This window comes from Gigantopelta aegis, chromosome 4 (assembly GCF_016097555.1).
Source record: "Gigantopelta aegis isolate Gae_Host chromosome 4, Gae_host_genome, whole genome shotgun sequence".
Taxonomy (NCBI): Eukaryota; Metazoa; Mollusca; class Gastropoda; order Neomphalida; family Peltospiridae; genus Gigantopelta; species Gigantopelta aegis.
In genome coordinates, this window is record NC_054702.1 from 8,755,926 (window position 1) to 8,774,145 (window position 18,220).

The following is an 18,220-nucleotide window of genomic DNA, read 5'->3' on the forward strand; positions in this document are numbered from 1 at the left end:
CAAACAATGGATGGAATTGTTTATAGATCAGTTGTTAGTGATGGCTGTCATTTTAGCATATAAGATCTTATGTCTTTCACAGGGCATTTTAAACCCAAAACTATCTAATACAACCAAAAATATAAAAAGTTATAGAAAAAATAAAATTGTCAAATTGACATATAGGTATAATTAAACTATAAAAAATTTGCAATATCATCTTCAAAACAGTAATATTGTTTGTGTAATTTTCTGAGCCCCATATAAGTCAACCTCACAGATTTGACTTTTAGATGAAGATATACAGTATTTTATATGCAGAAAAAATTAACTATCAACCAATTTTCATTTACCATAACCAGTTTTAAAATTCCATGACTTTCTAGGCCTGGAAAATTACATTTGCAAGTTTTATAATTTTCAAGTATTTCACAAACCAGTACAGACTCTGTACAATGTATGAGTGAACATAACACTATTAAATGTGTCACCTCGTCCTTTCACAACCATTACAAACTGTGTACAATGTATGAGTGTACCTAACACTATTAAATGTGTCACCTTGTCCTTTCACAACCATTACAAACTGTGTACAATGTATGAGTGAACCTAACACTATTAAATGTGTCACCTTGTCCTTTCACAACCATTACAAACTGTGTACAATGTATGAGTGTACCTAACACTATTAAATGTCTCACCTTGTCCTTTCACAACCATTACAAACTGTGTACAATGTATGAGTGAACCTAACACTATTAAATGTCTCACCTTGTCCTTTCACAACCATTACAAACTGTGTACAATGTATGAGTGTACCTAACACTATTAAATGTCTCACTTTGTCCTTTCACAACCATTACAACTGTGTACAATGTATGAGTGTACCTAACACTATTAAATGTGTCACCTTGTCCTTTCACAACCATTACAAACTGTGTACAATGTATGAGTGTACCTAACACTATTAAATGTCTCACTTTGTCCTTTCACAACCATTACAAACTGTGTACAATGTATGAGTGAACCTAACACTATTAAATGTGTCACTTTGTCCTTTCACAACCATTACAAACTGTGTACAATGTATGAGTGTACCTAACACTATTAAATGTCTCACTTTGTCCTTTCACAACCATTACAAACTGTGTACAATGTATGAGTGTACCTAACACTATTAAATGTCGCACTTTGTCCTTTCACAACCATTACAAACTGTGTACAATGTATGAGTGTACCTAACACTATTAAATGTCTCACTTTGTCCTTTCACAACCATTACAAACTCTGTACAATGTATGAGTGTACCTAACACTATTAAATGTCTCACTTTGTCCTTTCACAACCATTACAAACTCTGTACAATGTATGAGTGTACCTAACACTATTAAATGTCTCACTTTGTCCTTTCACAACCATTACAAACTCTGTACAATGTATGAGTGTACCTAACACTATTAAATGTCTCACTTTGTCCTTTCACAACCATTACAAACTCTGTACAATGTATGAGTGTACCTAACACTATTAAATGTCTCACCTTGTCCTTTCACAACCATTACAAACTCTGTACAATGTATGAGTGTACCTAACACTATTAAATGTCTCACCTTGTCCTTTCACAACCATTACAAACTCTGTACAATGTATGAGTGTACCTAACACTATTAAATGTCTCACCTTGTCCTTTCACAACCATTACAAACTCTGTACAATGTATGAGTGTACCTAACACTATTAAATGTCTCACCTTGTCCTTTCACAACCATTACAAACTCTGTACAATGTATGAGTGTACCTAACACTATTAAATGTCTCACTTTGTCCTTTCACAACCATTACAAACTGTGTACAATGTATGAGTGTACCTAACACTATTAAATGTGTCACTTTGTCCTTTCACAACCATTACAAACTGTGTACAATGTATGAGTGTACCTAACACTATTAAATGTCTCACTTTGTCCTTTCTGTCAGTCTGTACACCATATTTCCCTCCAAAACCTTTGGCAGCATCAGTCTGACTGGCATGCTTCGATAACTTCTCCTGATAATCATGGCCCACGGCAGACTATAAAACAATGTACATATATTAAATCATATTGAATAACAAATACAGCACATTAGTTTTACAACTGTTGTTTCCTGCTTTCAAACATTAAATAGCAAAATTACATCAATTTTGCGTTTTTGTTTATTTATTGGTTATTTTGTTTTTAAAAATATTTACTTTCCTCAACAAGAATTCTGTGGAATTAAATGTCTCGCCTATCACAAAAACAATGTTGATGCACTATTATGAACATACATAGGTGCAACTGTAAACCAAGTTTCACTGACCTCGGACAGAGCTAGCTCTGTCACTCACCAAACTCGCCAATTGTGAATTTTGAAAGCAGTTGGTGAATTTTATTTTAGTTTGGCGAAATAATTTCATGTAATAATTGACATTTTTTAGAAAACAACTGACAATTTCTTCAATATTTGAAGTATAAAAGACAATTTGGCAAATTGTTTTGCTCACCCAGAGCTAGCCCTGCTCGAACATATAGTTTGTGAGAAGCTGATCTTAATGCGAAATGATAAAATTAAGTTTTAATGCAAAAATTGACAGCCACTGCCGCCATTGGAAAAGTAATACCTGTATCAGACCTTTTTACTTTGTACAGGCAAGACACAAATGACATGTTCAGCCTTTGCATCATACTTCTGTGCAGGGCTAACTATTTAGAGCCATATCTAGACTAAAGTCCCTTGCATCATACTTCTGTGCAGGGCTAACTATTTAGAGCCATATCTAGGCTAAAGTCCCTTGCATCATACTTCTGTGCAGTGCTAACTATTTAGAGCCATTTCTAGACTAAAGTCCCTTGCATCATACCTCTGTGCAGTGCTAACTATTTAGAGCCATATCTAGGCTAAAGTCCCTTGCATCATACTTCTGTGCAGTGCTAACTATTTAGAGCATATCTAGACTAAAGTCCCTTGCATCATACCTCTGTGCAGTGCTAACTATTTAGAGCATATCTAGACTGAAGTCCCTTGCATCATAGCTCTGTGCAGTGCTAACTATTTAGAGCCATATCTAGGCTAAAGTCCCTTGCATCATACCTCTGTGCAGTGCTAACTATTTAGAGCCATATCTAGGCTAAAGTCCCTTGCACCATACTTCTGTGCAGTGCTAACTATTTAGAGCCATATCTAGACTAAAGTCCCTTGCACCATACTTCTGTGCAGTGCTAACTATTTAGAGCCATATCTAGACTAAAGTCCCTTGCATCATACTTCTGTGCAGGGCTATTTAGAGCCATATCTAGACTAAAGTCCCTTGCATCATACCTCTGTGCAGGGCTAACTATTTAGAGCCATATCTAGACTAAAGTCCCTTGCATCATACTTCTGTGCAGGGCTATTTAGAGCCGTATCTAGACTAAAGTCCCTTGCATCATACTTCTGTGCAGTGCTAACTATTTAGAGCCTTATCTAGACTAAAGTCCCTTGCATCATACTTCTGTGCAGGGCTATTTAGAGCCGTATCTAGACTAAAGTCCCTTGCATCATACTTCTGTGCAGTGCTAACTATTTAGAGCCATATCTAGAGTAAAGTCCCTTGCATCATACTTCTGGGCAGTGCTAACTATTTAGAGCATATCTAGACTAAAGTCCCTTGCATCATACCTCTGTGCAGTGCTAACTATTTAGAGCATATCTAGATAAAGTCCTTTGCATCATACCTCTGTGCAGTGCTAACTATTTAGAGCATATCTAGACTAAAGTCCCTTGCATCATACCTCTGTGCAGTGCTAACTATTTAGAGCATATCTAGACTACAGTAACTAAGGAGACAGAAAGAAAGGAATCAGGGCAGAGTAATACAGAGTTTTCCCTGGCAAGACAAAAAAAGCATTTAAAAGGGTATGTTCTTTTTTCTTTAGAGGGGGTTGCCCCATTTCACTCCCTCTAATAACAACCATCAGAGGCGGATCCAGAAAATCCATTTCGGGAGCCTCAATGACATGAGGCAGAATGCCAAGGGAATTCTGAGAGAGGTTTGGAGGGGGATCGTAAAAAAATGAAAATTAATATATAACAAAATTATACCTGTTGCAAAATTTAGGGGGGGGGGGGGGGGCCCTGGGGGCCCCACCCCCTAGATCCACCTCTGGCCATGGTATTCTCAGATTAAAAAATTCACAACAGTAATAAAAAAAAAAAAAAAAAAAAAAATTGAGATTTAACCTATAGGGTGGTCATAATTCAAAACAGTGAATACCTGATCCATTCTGTCTTTCTGAACACCATATTTTCCTCCATAACCATACGATGCTTTCGGCCCTTTTTCAAATTCACTCTGTTTTGTCGTCTTGTCATCTTGCTTGACATCTTGTCTTAAAGACTTTAAGCTGCAAAAATATCAATATCTCATGACAAAATTCGGCCTTCATTCTGGTTCATAACTGTGCAGATACATTTGTTATCTCAGAGTTAAAGATGAAAATTACAAATTACAATGCAGAGAACAAATTTTAATTTATTGGGGTTGTCAAGGGCCCCTACTTGGTCCATACTGATGCCAGTCATTCATCCACTCTTGGTTCAAGTCTGTTGTGTTTAACAATACTATTACAACACATTCATTTGGTAAATAAATCATTGACTAACATTTGGTAGTTCTCATAAAACCTGCTATATTTTTCCATTAGCAGCAAGGTATCTATTATGTAAGCTTTCCCACAGACAGGTCATCAAACACCAAAACATTCAACTTTGTTTTATTTAATGACACCACTAGAGCACATTGATTTATTAATCATCGGCAATTGGATGTCAAACCTTTGGTAATCTTGACATACAGTTTTAGAAAGGAAACCTGCTACATTTTTCATTAGTAGCAAGGTATCTTTTATATGCATCATCCCACAGACAGGATAGCACATACCAAGGTCTTTGATATATCAGTCGTGGTGAACTTGCTGGAACGAGAAAGCCCAATGGGTGTACGAACAGGGATCGATCCAAGACCGACTGCACAAGCTTTATGACTAGGTTATGTCCCACCTCCAACACACACCAAGCCCTTTGATCTTACAACCCAAACAGCTCAGGTGAGAATACTTTCAACTGAGCCACCATTTTAACTTACAATGGTAGAATCTCGTATCCTGCTAGTTGGGAAAAAGAAATACAACTCACTCTAAAGATGCTTGGTGTCCAGAGCCTTCCACAGTCTTAGAGCCCCATCTCTGTTCTTGTTCACTGACATCATTCTAAAATAAAATAAACTATTACCAACTCACCATTACTGATGACAGTGCTACTATTATACATTTTTAATTAATGTTTGAAGAATCCTTCCCTCCCCCAAAGGTTACAACAAATGATAGTCCAAGTAGGTTTACAAATAATTTTCAGATTGTCAAATATTTCAGATGACTAACCACAAAATCTGGATCAGTTTCCCAGTCATCATCTTCGGTAGCGACGGGTTTTACACTTATGTTAGTACCAGCAGCAGCTTTCCACATTGTGTATGCACAGATACTCTGTTGATGGATTTAGTCCTCGAAGATCTGCCAATATTCACTGCAAAAAAACAAAACAAATAAAAACAGTCAATGCAAAATATTTAAAAAATAACAAAGATGGAATATATTTGATGTCATATGTTTTCTTCAAAACACTTGTCTTGTGAATATTTCCACTCAAACACATAAAGTTATGTACTTATGTGGATTAGGGGTGACATAAAACTGTTTCTACCCAGTTGTCCTATTTTAACTTGCTCAAACCCTAATATAATAATTGTTTTCATTTCCAAGAAAATGATCAGGAAGGAATTTTTTATCTAACGATGCACTCAACACATTGTAATTATGGCTATATGGCATCGAACATATAGTTAAGGACCACACTGATAATGAGAGAAAACTTTCTTCCGCCATGCAATGGTCTACTCGTTCCGATTAATAACAAGGTGTTTTTTTATAAGCAACATCCCACAGACAGGATGGTACATACTACAGTGTTTGTTACACCAGTTGTGAAGCAATGGATGAAACAAGAAGTAGCTAAATGGGCCCATCAATGGAGATCAATTCTAGACTGACCTGGCATCACATAAGCACTTTACCTCTACACACACACCCAAAAACATTTAGTGTTGTAGTGATCAATTTATCATATAAAATAATTTTTCAGAATAAATTTTTTTTGCAACATGGAACTATTTTTGGTCATTTTGGTTTTGGTCAGCCAGATATTTTTATGAAAGTTTGTTTTGTCTTAACACCACTAGAGCACACCGATTCATTAATTATTAGCTACTGGATGTCAAACATTTGGCAATTCCGATACATCTTAGAGAGAAGGAAGGAAATGTTTTATTTAACAACACACTCAACAGCTTAGAGAGAAAACCTGCTACATTTTTCATTAGTAGCAAGGGATCTTTTATATGCACCATCCCACAGACAGGATAGCACATACCACAATCCTTTGATATACTAGTCATGGTGCACTGGCTTGAACAAGAAATAACATAATGGGCAAACTGATGTGGATCGATCCTAAACTGATCGCTTTACCATATTTTGATAAAGCCAGAATAGACTAAAATGTGGCCTTTATCATACTGGAATCTTGTGACTTCTTATCAGTGCTCAAAGTTCTCGACCAACTGGTCGCATATGCGACTGGATTTGTCATGAGTGCGACCAAAAATTACTACCAAGTCGCACGTGTGCGACTAAACAAAATAACTAGTTTTGCAGTTGGAAAGTTGCCACTGCATTGATGCATACTATGAAATTTGTAGTCTTAAGTTATAACCAAGTGACCCAACATTTGTTAATCTGCACGTGATTCACAACAGAATCATAATGCTTGGTCTGGTGAAATCACCAATTCTGAGAAAAATATGTCACTTTGGCCTAATGCGTTATGGCTGAAAAGAAACAGCTTTTGCTGAACATATTTTTTAAATGGTTAAGTTTAAATAGGATATCAACTCAGTTTGAACAAAATTATAATTATGTATACTGGTTTAATCGGTTTTATTGGGATTCTCGTCTGATAAGCGTTAATGATAACTGAAAACTAAATAATGCCAAGCGACTACAACATCACGGCAACGCGGTTCAAGGCGTTTCTTACAAATAGGCCGTATTTTCTACATGGCTCCATTTGCAAGTCGACTTTTAAACACGTTCACGATTTTAAAGATCTTTAGTTTAAAAACAAGTGTAAGACAATGCACGTGGCATTGTTACATTTACTTTAATTTAACGCAAAGCCTGAACAGTAATGTCTACATACAATCTGATCATCACGTCAATGTCTGGAAAGTTGTGATACATGTACTTTTCAACGATTGGCTAATATTATAATTCGGCATCATGTGATCATCGTAGAAGGCGAAGGAGAGAACTGTTACAGTTACTGTCATTCTGATGATCGTGGAAGCTTTGTTTTTAATAAACTTGTATTTACTCAGGTTTGTATTGTGATCTTTTATATCATTAATATCAAATAACAAATTAATTATTAAGAAGTACTGGTAGAACCATAATCAATATATTATTCTATAGCCTACAATTAACTACTATAATATTCATTGATGATCTGGGGCATCGGAGTTGGGAGCATGCGGGGGGTGCGGGGAGATGTTTTGGTCCCCCCATAATTTGTTTACAAACAGGGTTTTTTCCATCTTTATTACGGAATATATACTCTTCAAAAGAAGAAACGCAAAACCACATTGTCGTAACATTTGGAGAATTGATTTCATTATTGAATGGTGAGTCCGATAATTACCAAATGTTGCAGGATTGTTCACAATTCACTCTAGTCCATTGTGAGTAAGTGATAGGACACACCACCAAGGTCAAGGTCATCTGGAGTCAATACCGGGTGTGGCCTCCGCGTGTGTTGACAACTGCCTGGCACCGCCTGCCCATTGAAGCAACCAGAGTACGGATGACGTCCCGGGGGATGGTGGCCCACTCGGCCTGCAAGGCTGCTGCCAGCTCGGGCAGGGTCTGGGGTTGTGGTTGTCGCTGTCGGAGGTGTCGGTCCAACTCGTCCCATAGATGCTCAATTGGGTTCAAATCCGGTGATATCGATGGCCAAGGAAGGACATTAATGTTGTTGTTCTGTAGGAAAGCCGTTGTGAGACGTGCTGTGTGAGGCCTGGCGTTGTCATGTTGGAACACTGCGTTGGCCATAACTGGAACGATGTGTGGCCGGAGGATCTGGTCAATGTAGCCCTGTGCATTCAGGTTGCCCTGCACGTGGACCAGGTCAGTTCTGCCAGTGTGTGAGATGGCTGCCCACACCATGACACTACCCCCGCCGAATCTGTCCACTTCCTGCACGCAGTTTGCCGCATAACGTTCACCACGACGCCTATACACGCGACATCTTCCATCATGACGTCAGAGCAGAAATCGGGACTCGTCACTGAACCACACCCGTCTCCATCGCAGTTGAGGCCATTGTCGATGAATCTGGCACCACTGCAGTCGGAGTCGACGGTGTTGTGGTGTTAAGATGACACCTCGAACTGGACGTCTGGCACGAATTCCTACCTCACGTAGGCGGTTCCGTACGGTCTGGTCGGATATCCTGCGCAAACCTGGTATTGCTGCGGCTGTGGAGGTGGCAGTAGTCAATCGTTCCCGAAGGTGGCGTACCCGGATGTAGCGGTCCTGCCCAGGGATAGTGACCCGTGGTCGACCAGATCTAGGGAGGTCATGTGTTGATCCATGTTGCTGGTAACGGTCCCACAGTCTGGAGATGGTGCTTGGGGACACATGGAATGCCCTGGCAACGGCCGTTGTGGATTCGCCTGCGTCTAGTCGGCCGATGGCATTGTTTCTCTGCGGTTCACTGAGATGTGGCATGTCCTGGATTGTCAACTGTCGGCCAGATACAGAGGCCAGGCAAGCGAACACCCTGCACTTTTATACTGTCAGTGTTCATGTTGCATGTGCAGACAACGCACGTGCAGTGGTGACATGGTTTGCACGTGGCTGCGTTTTTGCGAATATTCACATTTTGGAACTTTATTGTACAGTAGCTGCGTTTTATCGAATGTAACCGTGGGAATGTGTTTGGGACATGCAATGACCTTATATTCACAAAGCATGAACCGGTAGGAAACATAAAATCGGAGTTATAACCCATTTGTACCCTTTTGCGTTTTTTTTTTTGAAGAGTATATTTAATCTTTAGTCAAAATTGCTCCCTTTACCAGTTCAAAATTCTTTCACTCGGAAATGTTTGAAATAGCCTAAAACAGTTGCCTGGTATCTGAGTGCTAAAATTAGTAATTTGCAAATAATGATTTGGGACTCTTTTCAAAGTGATTTCTTTTGATATTACTGAACTACTTTTAGTTTCAAATGATAAAACTACAGATATCAACAAAGCGAGGTGTACTTAAAGATAGCATCTCTCACCAAATTTTTAAATTTAGGTGGCCTCGTTATTTTCAGTTTTGAATGATAATTCTTTACCATTTTATGGGTTATTGTTTGGGGTATTAATAAAATATTTTTTATTTATCTTCTAAATTTTAAACACTGTTGTAATTTTTTTAATTTAGTTAACTACAGTAAGCAACAGATTGAGAGGACCCCAGAAATTTTAATTAACCAATTGTTATTCTGTCCAAGACACAGCCACTAGCCATGCCAGAGACTGGGCCAGGGATGAATATGTCTGAACTGTAATTGGATAGAGGCTGCAGTTAATACGTTAGGTTTCCAACAGTTGGCAACTGCCAAGTCTTTACATCAGAGGTCACTGTAAAGTCCTAAATAATAAATAATAATGTTTTGAATATTAGAACACAATGTATGTATGTTTTCAGTAAACACTCCTTCCTGTACACATTTTGTACATGACCCCCCCCCCCCCCCCCCTTCCAGGAACGTAAAAACTATGTACTTTATGGATGCCCCTATGAATATTCACCAGTGCTCCAAACTTATTCCCCAGTGCTCCTAAAACTGTGCGCTTATAATTAGAATGTTAGGAGTAGTGCTCTTAAAAAAATATTTCCTCAATTTTATTCTGTAGACCATAATCATTTTATTACACAAAAATCACAAAATATTGGGGTATGAGTCAGGATCGGTGGGGAATTTCTCGTTCCTAATACATGTACTATCCTGTCTGTACATATAAAAAAATCCCTTGCTACTAATCAGAAAGAGTAGGCCACTGCGTAGGCCTGAATGTTGTAACATTCGGAAGTCTCCCCCCCACCCCCTTTTCAATGGTTAGGGTTAGGTCTCACTACACAGATCACTTCCAGGTGAAAGTTCATTCATAACGGTCCACTATAATTCCTAATTGTTAAACTGACACAAGTTATGGTTCATATATTCACATCTAGGAAATGGTGAAGAATTAAAACAATATGTATGTTTAATGGTAAACCATCTGGCTGTATTTTGCCCATGCTATTTTGTAATATTGTGCATTGACCTTTTGGGACATGGGTATATAGCGCAAGAGACAGCCGGAGTGAATCAGTTAATGAACCACCTGTTCGGACCGGTATTACAGCCAGATGCAAAAAATTGAGACGGAAATGTTCTCAATTTTGGAGTGAAAATAAATGCTTATATAATGTATGTTTGCAATGGTATATGTTGTTAATGCCAACGAGAACCCGTTATATTGGCAATCTTTATTTGAAGTTCAGCAATTTAACATGGGTTTCAATGGCAGATTACATCTGTTTAGTGATACCTTAATTTTAGCCTCAGCATTATTAAATTTTAGGGTTAGGGTTAGTCTTTAGAGCTTTTGATAATAGAGGGGTATAGGTCTAATTTTTTCCAAAACAATATTAGATCGCTTGCCCCATTTAAGACACCCTGTGATGGACTACAATCTACAAGTGTACAAATGCATAAGGAGCCAAAATCTTACCGGCTCTGCACAGGGCGGTCTTCCACAGGACGGTCTATAGTATATGCTGCAGTGACCAGTTACCAGTCGTTTGTCTACACGTGTACTAAGATATGGGGGTGGGTGGGTGGAGAGTCAGTAATAATAAAGATAATAATCAATAAATAACGTGTATATATATATATATATAACAAAAAAATAATTAATATAGTGACGACGGCTCTGTACAGGACGTTCCTACACAGCACGGTTCTGCACAGGACGGTCTATAGTATACGCTGCAGTGAATGGTTATGAGTTGTTGTTTGTCTACACGTGTACCGAGTTATGGGGGGGGGGGGGGGGGGGGGTGAGAGTCAGTAATAATAAAGAAAACATATGTATATTGTGGATAATACTCAATAAAATATATGTTTATATGTACAACGTGTGCGTGTGTGAGTATTAAACGGCTCTATCAGACCTGTCAACCCTCCTGGATTCGGCAGGAGTCTCCTGGTATTTGATCAAATCTCCTGACAACCTGTGCAGGAGACAATTTCTCCTGTTAAATGACATTTTTGTAAGCATAAAAAAAAAATCAATCCCCTTTTGCCAAAATAACATAAGGGAAGTAACTATGACGGATTTGAAGTGCCAGACTCTGGCCCAGGGTTGACACAATGTTAAAATCACATGTCACAGCAAGACAAAGAAAAGACCAATTAACTATATAAACATACTTGTGTCAGTTAAGTTTGTATGTTTGTGCAGTAAAATTTTGGTAACAAGGGTATACTTAAATAGATTTTTTTTTTTACAATTAATAAATGTTGTGTTTGATATAAAGTTATCCACGGAAATGGGTATAATTCCGGTATATTTCACACAATGTCCATAATGAGGTTTTACTTATGATTAATGGAAATACAATGTTTATTGCATCATTATAATGATTTTAAATAAGTACCATGCCACTGTTCCTTATTATAGTAAAAACTGAATATTAATTTATAAGATTTATATAAATTTGTCTTGGGTACACTAGCCACAAATGATGATGTAAAGTAACCTGTAAGTGTAATGCCGTAAATGTACTAATTAATGTTCTTAACATTTTTAAACTTTGAAAAGAAATATATACACACATTTAAAAAAAAAAAAATAATAATTAATTAATTAAAAAAAAAATTAAAGCCAAGATCTACGGTTAACAAGTATATATGACATTATGTAGTGTTCATATAACTTATTGTAATAATGTTTACAACAACCATGCGATTTTGGGTTAAATTGTGTGAAGTTAAAAAATCTCCTGTTTTTTGACAAACTCTCCTGCTTTTTTAACACACACCTCCTGCTTTCCCTTGACTAAAGGTTGACAGGTCTGCTCTATACAGGTCGTTCCTACACAGGGCGGTCTTGTATTTTATATACTTAGATATGGTGGGAAAATCATTAACATTAAAGGTAATAAATATATATTTTGTATAATACTCAATGCGTTCGTGATGACACCGTATAAAAATGTGTAAATATATTCTGATATTTAAAATATTACTTTATTGTTAAAACAAAATTATACGTAATTTCAAGTCACTCAGAAACCCGCAAACACTCTCCGTAATTTAAAAAAGTACTTTCTGGTTCCTTTCTTATTGAAATGAACGCCATCTTTGTGGAACTCGGCCGGGTATTGGATGTTCAGACCAATCACACGTTTTCCAAACTTTTTCCTGAGGTGTCTGTTGATGGAATTTCTCTGCTTACAATACGCTCTTGAGGTAAGCCCGGGAGATTTCTTAAAGTTTCCTCGTCTGCTAATCTCTACAAAATATACTTCTTCAACTCGAGTCGTTTGAACGATTGTTCTACTGCGCACAATTTATCAAATATATCTTTTGGTGAACTGCTCCCAGAAATGTCATTTTCCCCTAACTGTACAATAACAACACTAGGCTGAAATTGCTTAACATCCTCCATCATTCCATTAGGGATGTTATCCGTTCTTAGTCCTCCATCTTATCGGAGGTCGGGATGGGCGTGTTCGAAACCCTAGTGGTATATGGGCACGTTAAACTAGTTATCATCATCATCTGGTGTAAGTACTATAGTACACCATTATGTATGTGCCTAGGAAGACTAATTGGTTCTGTTCTCAGTGTAATTAACTTGACAGGGCAAGCTTAGGAAGCAAGCGTATGAGTGCATGTAAGTGTGAAACATCACAACTCTCTGTTTCCTTGAGAAAGGAGCCATATTCGTAATATGCTTATCAAGAGCTGTGTGTGATCACTAACACTGTACCTCATCACGTACTGCTTTCTAATTTGTACATTCACACTGTGAAGAGGACTGACTGACTTGAGTATTCAGGAGGTGTAGTGGTCATACGAAATACTGAACTGTCCGGCAGAAAATGGAAAATAACCCGAGTTAAGTATAGAAGTTAAATAATATTAGGTTTCACTGAAAGTTGCAATGTTAATGCTTGTTAATTACAGAATTTGATGTAATGAACTGAAATGAAATATATTATAATTATGTCAAATAAAAAAATTCCATTAAATAAACAGTTTTAATTTAATAAACATATATTTGGCGATGAAGAACACGTGAAGATTTAACATCCTTACAAACACATAAAACAAGACATTTTCCCCCCGATTGTTGACCGAAATCCAATGTTTCTGCCAAATATACTGCCGTTTATTTTTTTATTTTTTAGTGTACATCCGACAAGATGGATCTGTTTCCCATCATGAAGACGTACTTGTGCCACCTGTGGAATCCCGAGAATTTGCTTATACTTGTAAAACTATGTTTCCAGTTAATAGATCGAGAGTTATAAATAAAGACATACTGGTATATCTTCAATTTAAATGCTACGTGTGTGTATGTATATATATATATATATATAGATATAGATATAGATATAGATATAGATATAGATATAGATATAAATATAAATATATAGATATAAAGGTCTAAAAGTATGTATATGTATATAGATATAAATATAGGTATAGATCTACAGGTATGTATTGTGTTTGATGAAATGAATACTGAGGTGTAGCAACTGGGAATAAATATTGTTTAAACCATATCTTTAATTAACTTCTAGGTTTACAATTGGGAGCTTTAATCTCTCAAGCTATACTTGTCCAGCATTCGACGAGAGAACATGTTTCCCAGTACTTTTTTTTACCTTTTAAAAAGGTTTTTCTACTGGGTTTTTCGTGTCGGGCTGCAAGTTATTAACTAGTGCTGCAACGATAAACCGGTATACCGGTATACCGCGATAATTGATCAGCTCGATACGAACCGCGGTACAGTTTTGCATACCGCGATTTTTTTTCCTTGTAACTTACTTGATTTGAAATAGGCAAACAAACAAACAAAAACCACATCATTTTATTAATTGGTGATGACAGGAAATGTAACAATCACGTCAAGCGTAGTCGGCTTACTTGTTGGCATACGAAGTGATAGGTTGGTTATACTTGGTTCTAACTTCTAAACAAAACGTGTCAAAAGTCCAGTGAAAATAACCAGTTAACGATAATTACAAATAAATGTTTTGTTACTTACACATTATCATTCGTTGTTCATTTACGTTGGAATACGGCTACGGCTATCATCTTCAAAGAAATAAACCAACAAATGAGAATCACACTTCGCTGTTTTTCACTGAACTCGGAATACTTCGGCCGATCGTTCAAAATACCTCGGCTAATAACCTCGGCTCTGGTTCGGTCGATCTGGCGAAACATTGTGACTCAATACGTACATTTCCGTGTTAAGCAAGCAGTAACGGAAAAGCCCGATAGTAAGGATTTCCGAATGTGACAATTTATGAATAGTTTGACCATTCACAGTCTGGAGCTCCACGCGGTAAGACGTGTTTGTTTCGCTTGTGCACACTGCACGTGCTTTCGTGTGCTCGACTTGGGGGGTCCCTCATTTCGTTGTTTTTGTCAGCGAAATGAAATTTTCTACTGGAATGTATGCGGCCATTGGAATTGATTGAACGCTGGAACGCTTCTCATTTCGACAGCCTGCACCACCAGGTTGGATTCTTTTTTAGCGAGATTCCTTGCTTCCACGTCATTTCTCCGTCTGACTGTCGACAGGTTTTTTTCGTGACTCGCATGACGGCCACTCTGCAGAACGCCACGGTTGTTCGCTTTAGTCTCTACATGTCCAAGCCTGTCCTAGCAGTACTGGAAGATTGACCGCCCTACTCTAAGAAGAAATAGGAAGCGGGGTCGGCCCCATCTACTCTTTTTCTAGACTTTACCTTGCTTTATAGTGATACCATCTCGTATCCTCCGGAGTCGGGCCCGTCCGCACCACTATATCAACCCATGACGACTGGACTATACCCTAGTCTGATACTCTCTCTCGTTCAGACAGATCCGGCTTCTCAAGATCTGTATTTCAGCACAGCAGTACACCTTCAACGTCTATCGACTGTCAATCTAGGGGTTTTCTTGACGGGATGCAACCTATCTCGTCCCTTTAAGCTGTGCACCCAAACGGCCTTAACGAGGCCACTCGCGTGGACATATCGATCGGACTTTAAACTTTTAGATCTGCGTTCAAAATTTTATGTCGAAATTACTTCTTTTTTTTTTAAAATATTATTAAATAGTCCAATCCTCTCTTCTTTCTCTTATTTAATTTTGGACTTTCCTTCTAAAATGCTCCAAATTATATAAATATTCGGCCGAGCAGTCAATTCTTTTTTATTTTTGGATTGTAACCCTTTTTTTTTTTTTTTTTATTCTATTAACTTTTTTACTAATTGCTATTTTCAAAATTCTGCCCATTTTCATCCCCCCCCCCACCTCCATCCCAAGTCAGGCCACCGATCTTATCGGAGGTCGGACTCGGGATGGGCGTGTTCGAAACCATAGTGGTATATGGACACGTTAAATTAGTTATCATCATCATCATCAATAGTTTGACACCGTCACGCCAGTGTTCTAGTAGACTAGTATTGTGTTAAAAAATAAAAATATGGCCTAAAACATTTAGCCTGACAGCTGAAACTAATAAAGATCATTAAAAAGTTATGCCTTCTATTTTCATTAAAAAAAACCCAACCCATAAATAATATCAATTATATTGCAATACATATTGCAATACAGTTTCTTATATCGCAATACGGTTTTGACCGTATCGTTGCACCCCTATTATTAACCTTGTAAATAATTTAAATAACTTTAATTAAATACTGTTATGCTTCGTGTGTGTATATATGTATATAGATATAGATATAAATATATAGATATAAATATAGATATAGGTATAGATCTACAGGTATGTATTGTGTTTGATGAAATGAATACTGAGGTGTAGCAACCGGGAATAAATATTGTTTAAACCATATCTTTAATTACAATTGTGAGCTTTAATCTGTCAAGCTATACTTGTCCAGCATTCGATGAGAGAACATGTTTCCCAGTACCTTTTTTTTACCTTTTAAAAAGGTTTTTCTACTGGGTTTTTCGTGTCAGGCTGCAAGTTATTAACCGTGTAAATAATTTAAATAACATTAATTAAATACTGTTATGCTTCGTGTGTGTATATATGTATATAGATATAAATATATTGTATATATTGTTTCTGTATAGAATTATGTACGTGTATAGAATTATGTACGTAAATAAATTGATATTGATTTCCATAGTTGTTCACCGTTTTCTTCATTTAATTAACAGTTATCATCAATAAAATAGCCCAAGTGCTCCCAGAGGGGTGGGTGGGTGGTTGTAGGTCATTAACTGAATTGATTACACAAAAGCAGAGTTTTAACTAGAAGGTGGGGGCTGCAGAACTCACTCGCTCTCTCTCTCTCTCTCTCTCTGATATATATCCAATACACCCGACATTGATGGTACACGGTATTTTACGCAGAGATCACTCCTCTATTAGTAATAGTTAGTGAATTAAATTTGATCTACAAAAACGATGTGTCTATATACGATAATACGGTAGACAAACGTATTTTACGCAGATGGCCTCAGATTATAGTTATCTTCCCATTTGGTTGTCCAAAATCCGGAAGTTTCACCGCGCAAGTAGTCTGCTGTTTGACTGTGATTATTTCATGGCAGACAGCTATGAAGTGGCAACTGTTTGACTGAAGTGACAGGGGATAGCATGTAGTTTGTAAACATGTGTAACTTGCTGACATTGAAGACTTGTTTGTGGTAATTCCGGCCCATGCAAAAGTAGTGCTTTTTGTGTAAAATGGGTGTACTCCGGCCTGGTTTAGAGGGTGTGTCTGTTTAAAGCAATATGCTGGGAGAAAGAGCTGGACAACAGGGGTTGTCCTTTTCAGGGTATGTGTCCCCCATGCAGGCAAAGGTACATACAAAACTTCACGGGCCTGCTGATATTAATAAAAATGTTATAGCCACTAAGGCTATATAGAAACATATAGCGAAATTAATTGTGGTCTGAGGCCTGATATAGTTCACACATTACACCGGTTAAATGCTTGATTCTGATGAAAGTATTATAACCAGAGAGGTGAAATTACACAGACTGATTGTGCATACCACAAGGAATATGAAAACTAATTTATTTATTTTCTAAATATTTTATTAAATTAAAAAACATTTTTTTTTAATTTATTAAAAATTAAAATTAAGATTTTCAACTTTTAAATTTCAGTATCCTCCAAAATAGCATAAAATGACCTCTGATGTTACTACAGGTTGTTGCAATATTTTTTAACAGTTTTGAGCTAATAATTTGGTAAAAAAGAGCAAAAGTTGGATTTTGTTAGTCAATATTGTGATTTTAATTTTTTTTACATATTGAATTTTAATGAGTTCTCAATTATTGCAATTGGACAGAAGATCTAAATATAATGAATATATCACTACTAAATGTAATTAAACACTTTAAATAAATAGTATACAGTTTTTAACAAGATTAAGTACTCTTAATAATACATTTCACCTACATTTATGTAAATTACACACTTCAGTCATTTTTCAAAAATGGTCTTTTATCCTTAGAAAATCTAATAGGCTAATATTCTATGCTGTCTGAATGTATTTATTGTGTTCAGTAATCAGATGCTGGTATACTTGTCAAGTTTATTGCAGAAAATGTGCCAAAAAGGTTAACATTTGGCTTGTAATACATATGGCAGAATAATCCATAATCCATATTCAGTGGTCATTACTACAAACATCCTTCCAATCAAGAAATACTACACTGAGGTATCCCAGACACTGGCACATGACTACACTTGTTAACAGTTATCACTGGAAACTGAAAAATATGGTGCAAGTACCTCTTGGTAGGATTTATATCAGCATTT

The 18,220-nt window shown here is 37.0% G+C and overlaps 1 protein-coding gene across 1 annotated transcript in view; it reads right to left on the bottom strand.

Annotated features, from left to right (window-relative positions):
- The window catches only part of LOC121372620 (src substrate protein p85-like), a 37,758-nt gene that overhangs the window by 17,885 nt on the left and 1,653 nt on the right, over nt 1-18,220 (bottom strand). Inside the window, exons 2-5 of the mRNA XM_041499044.1 lie at nt 5,418-5,562; nt 5,173-5,246; nt 4,253-4,382; nt 1,940-2,050 (exon numbers count right to left, since the gene is read on the bottom strand). Of these exons, the coding sequence (XP_041354978.1) occupies nt 1,940-2,050; nt 4,253-4,382; nt 5,173-5,246; nt 5,418-5,504 (402 nt within the window). The 5' untranslated portion in view covers nt 5,505-5,562. The remainder of the gene's footprint in view (nt 1-1,939; nt 2,051-4,252; nt 4,383-5,172; nt 5,247-5,417; nt 5,563-18,220) is intronic.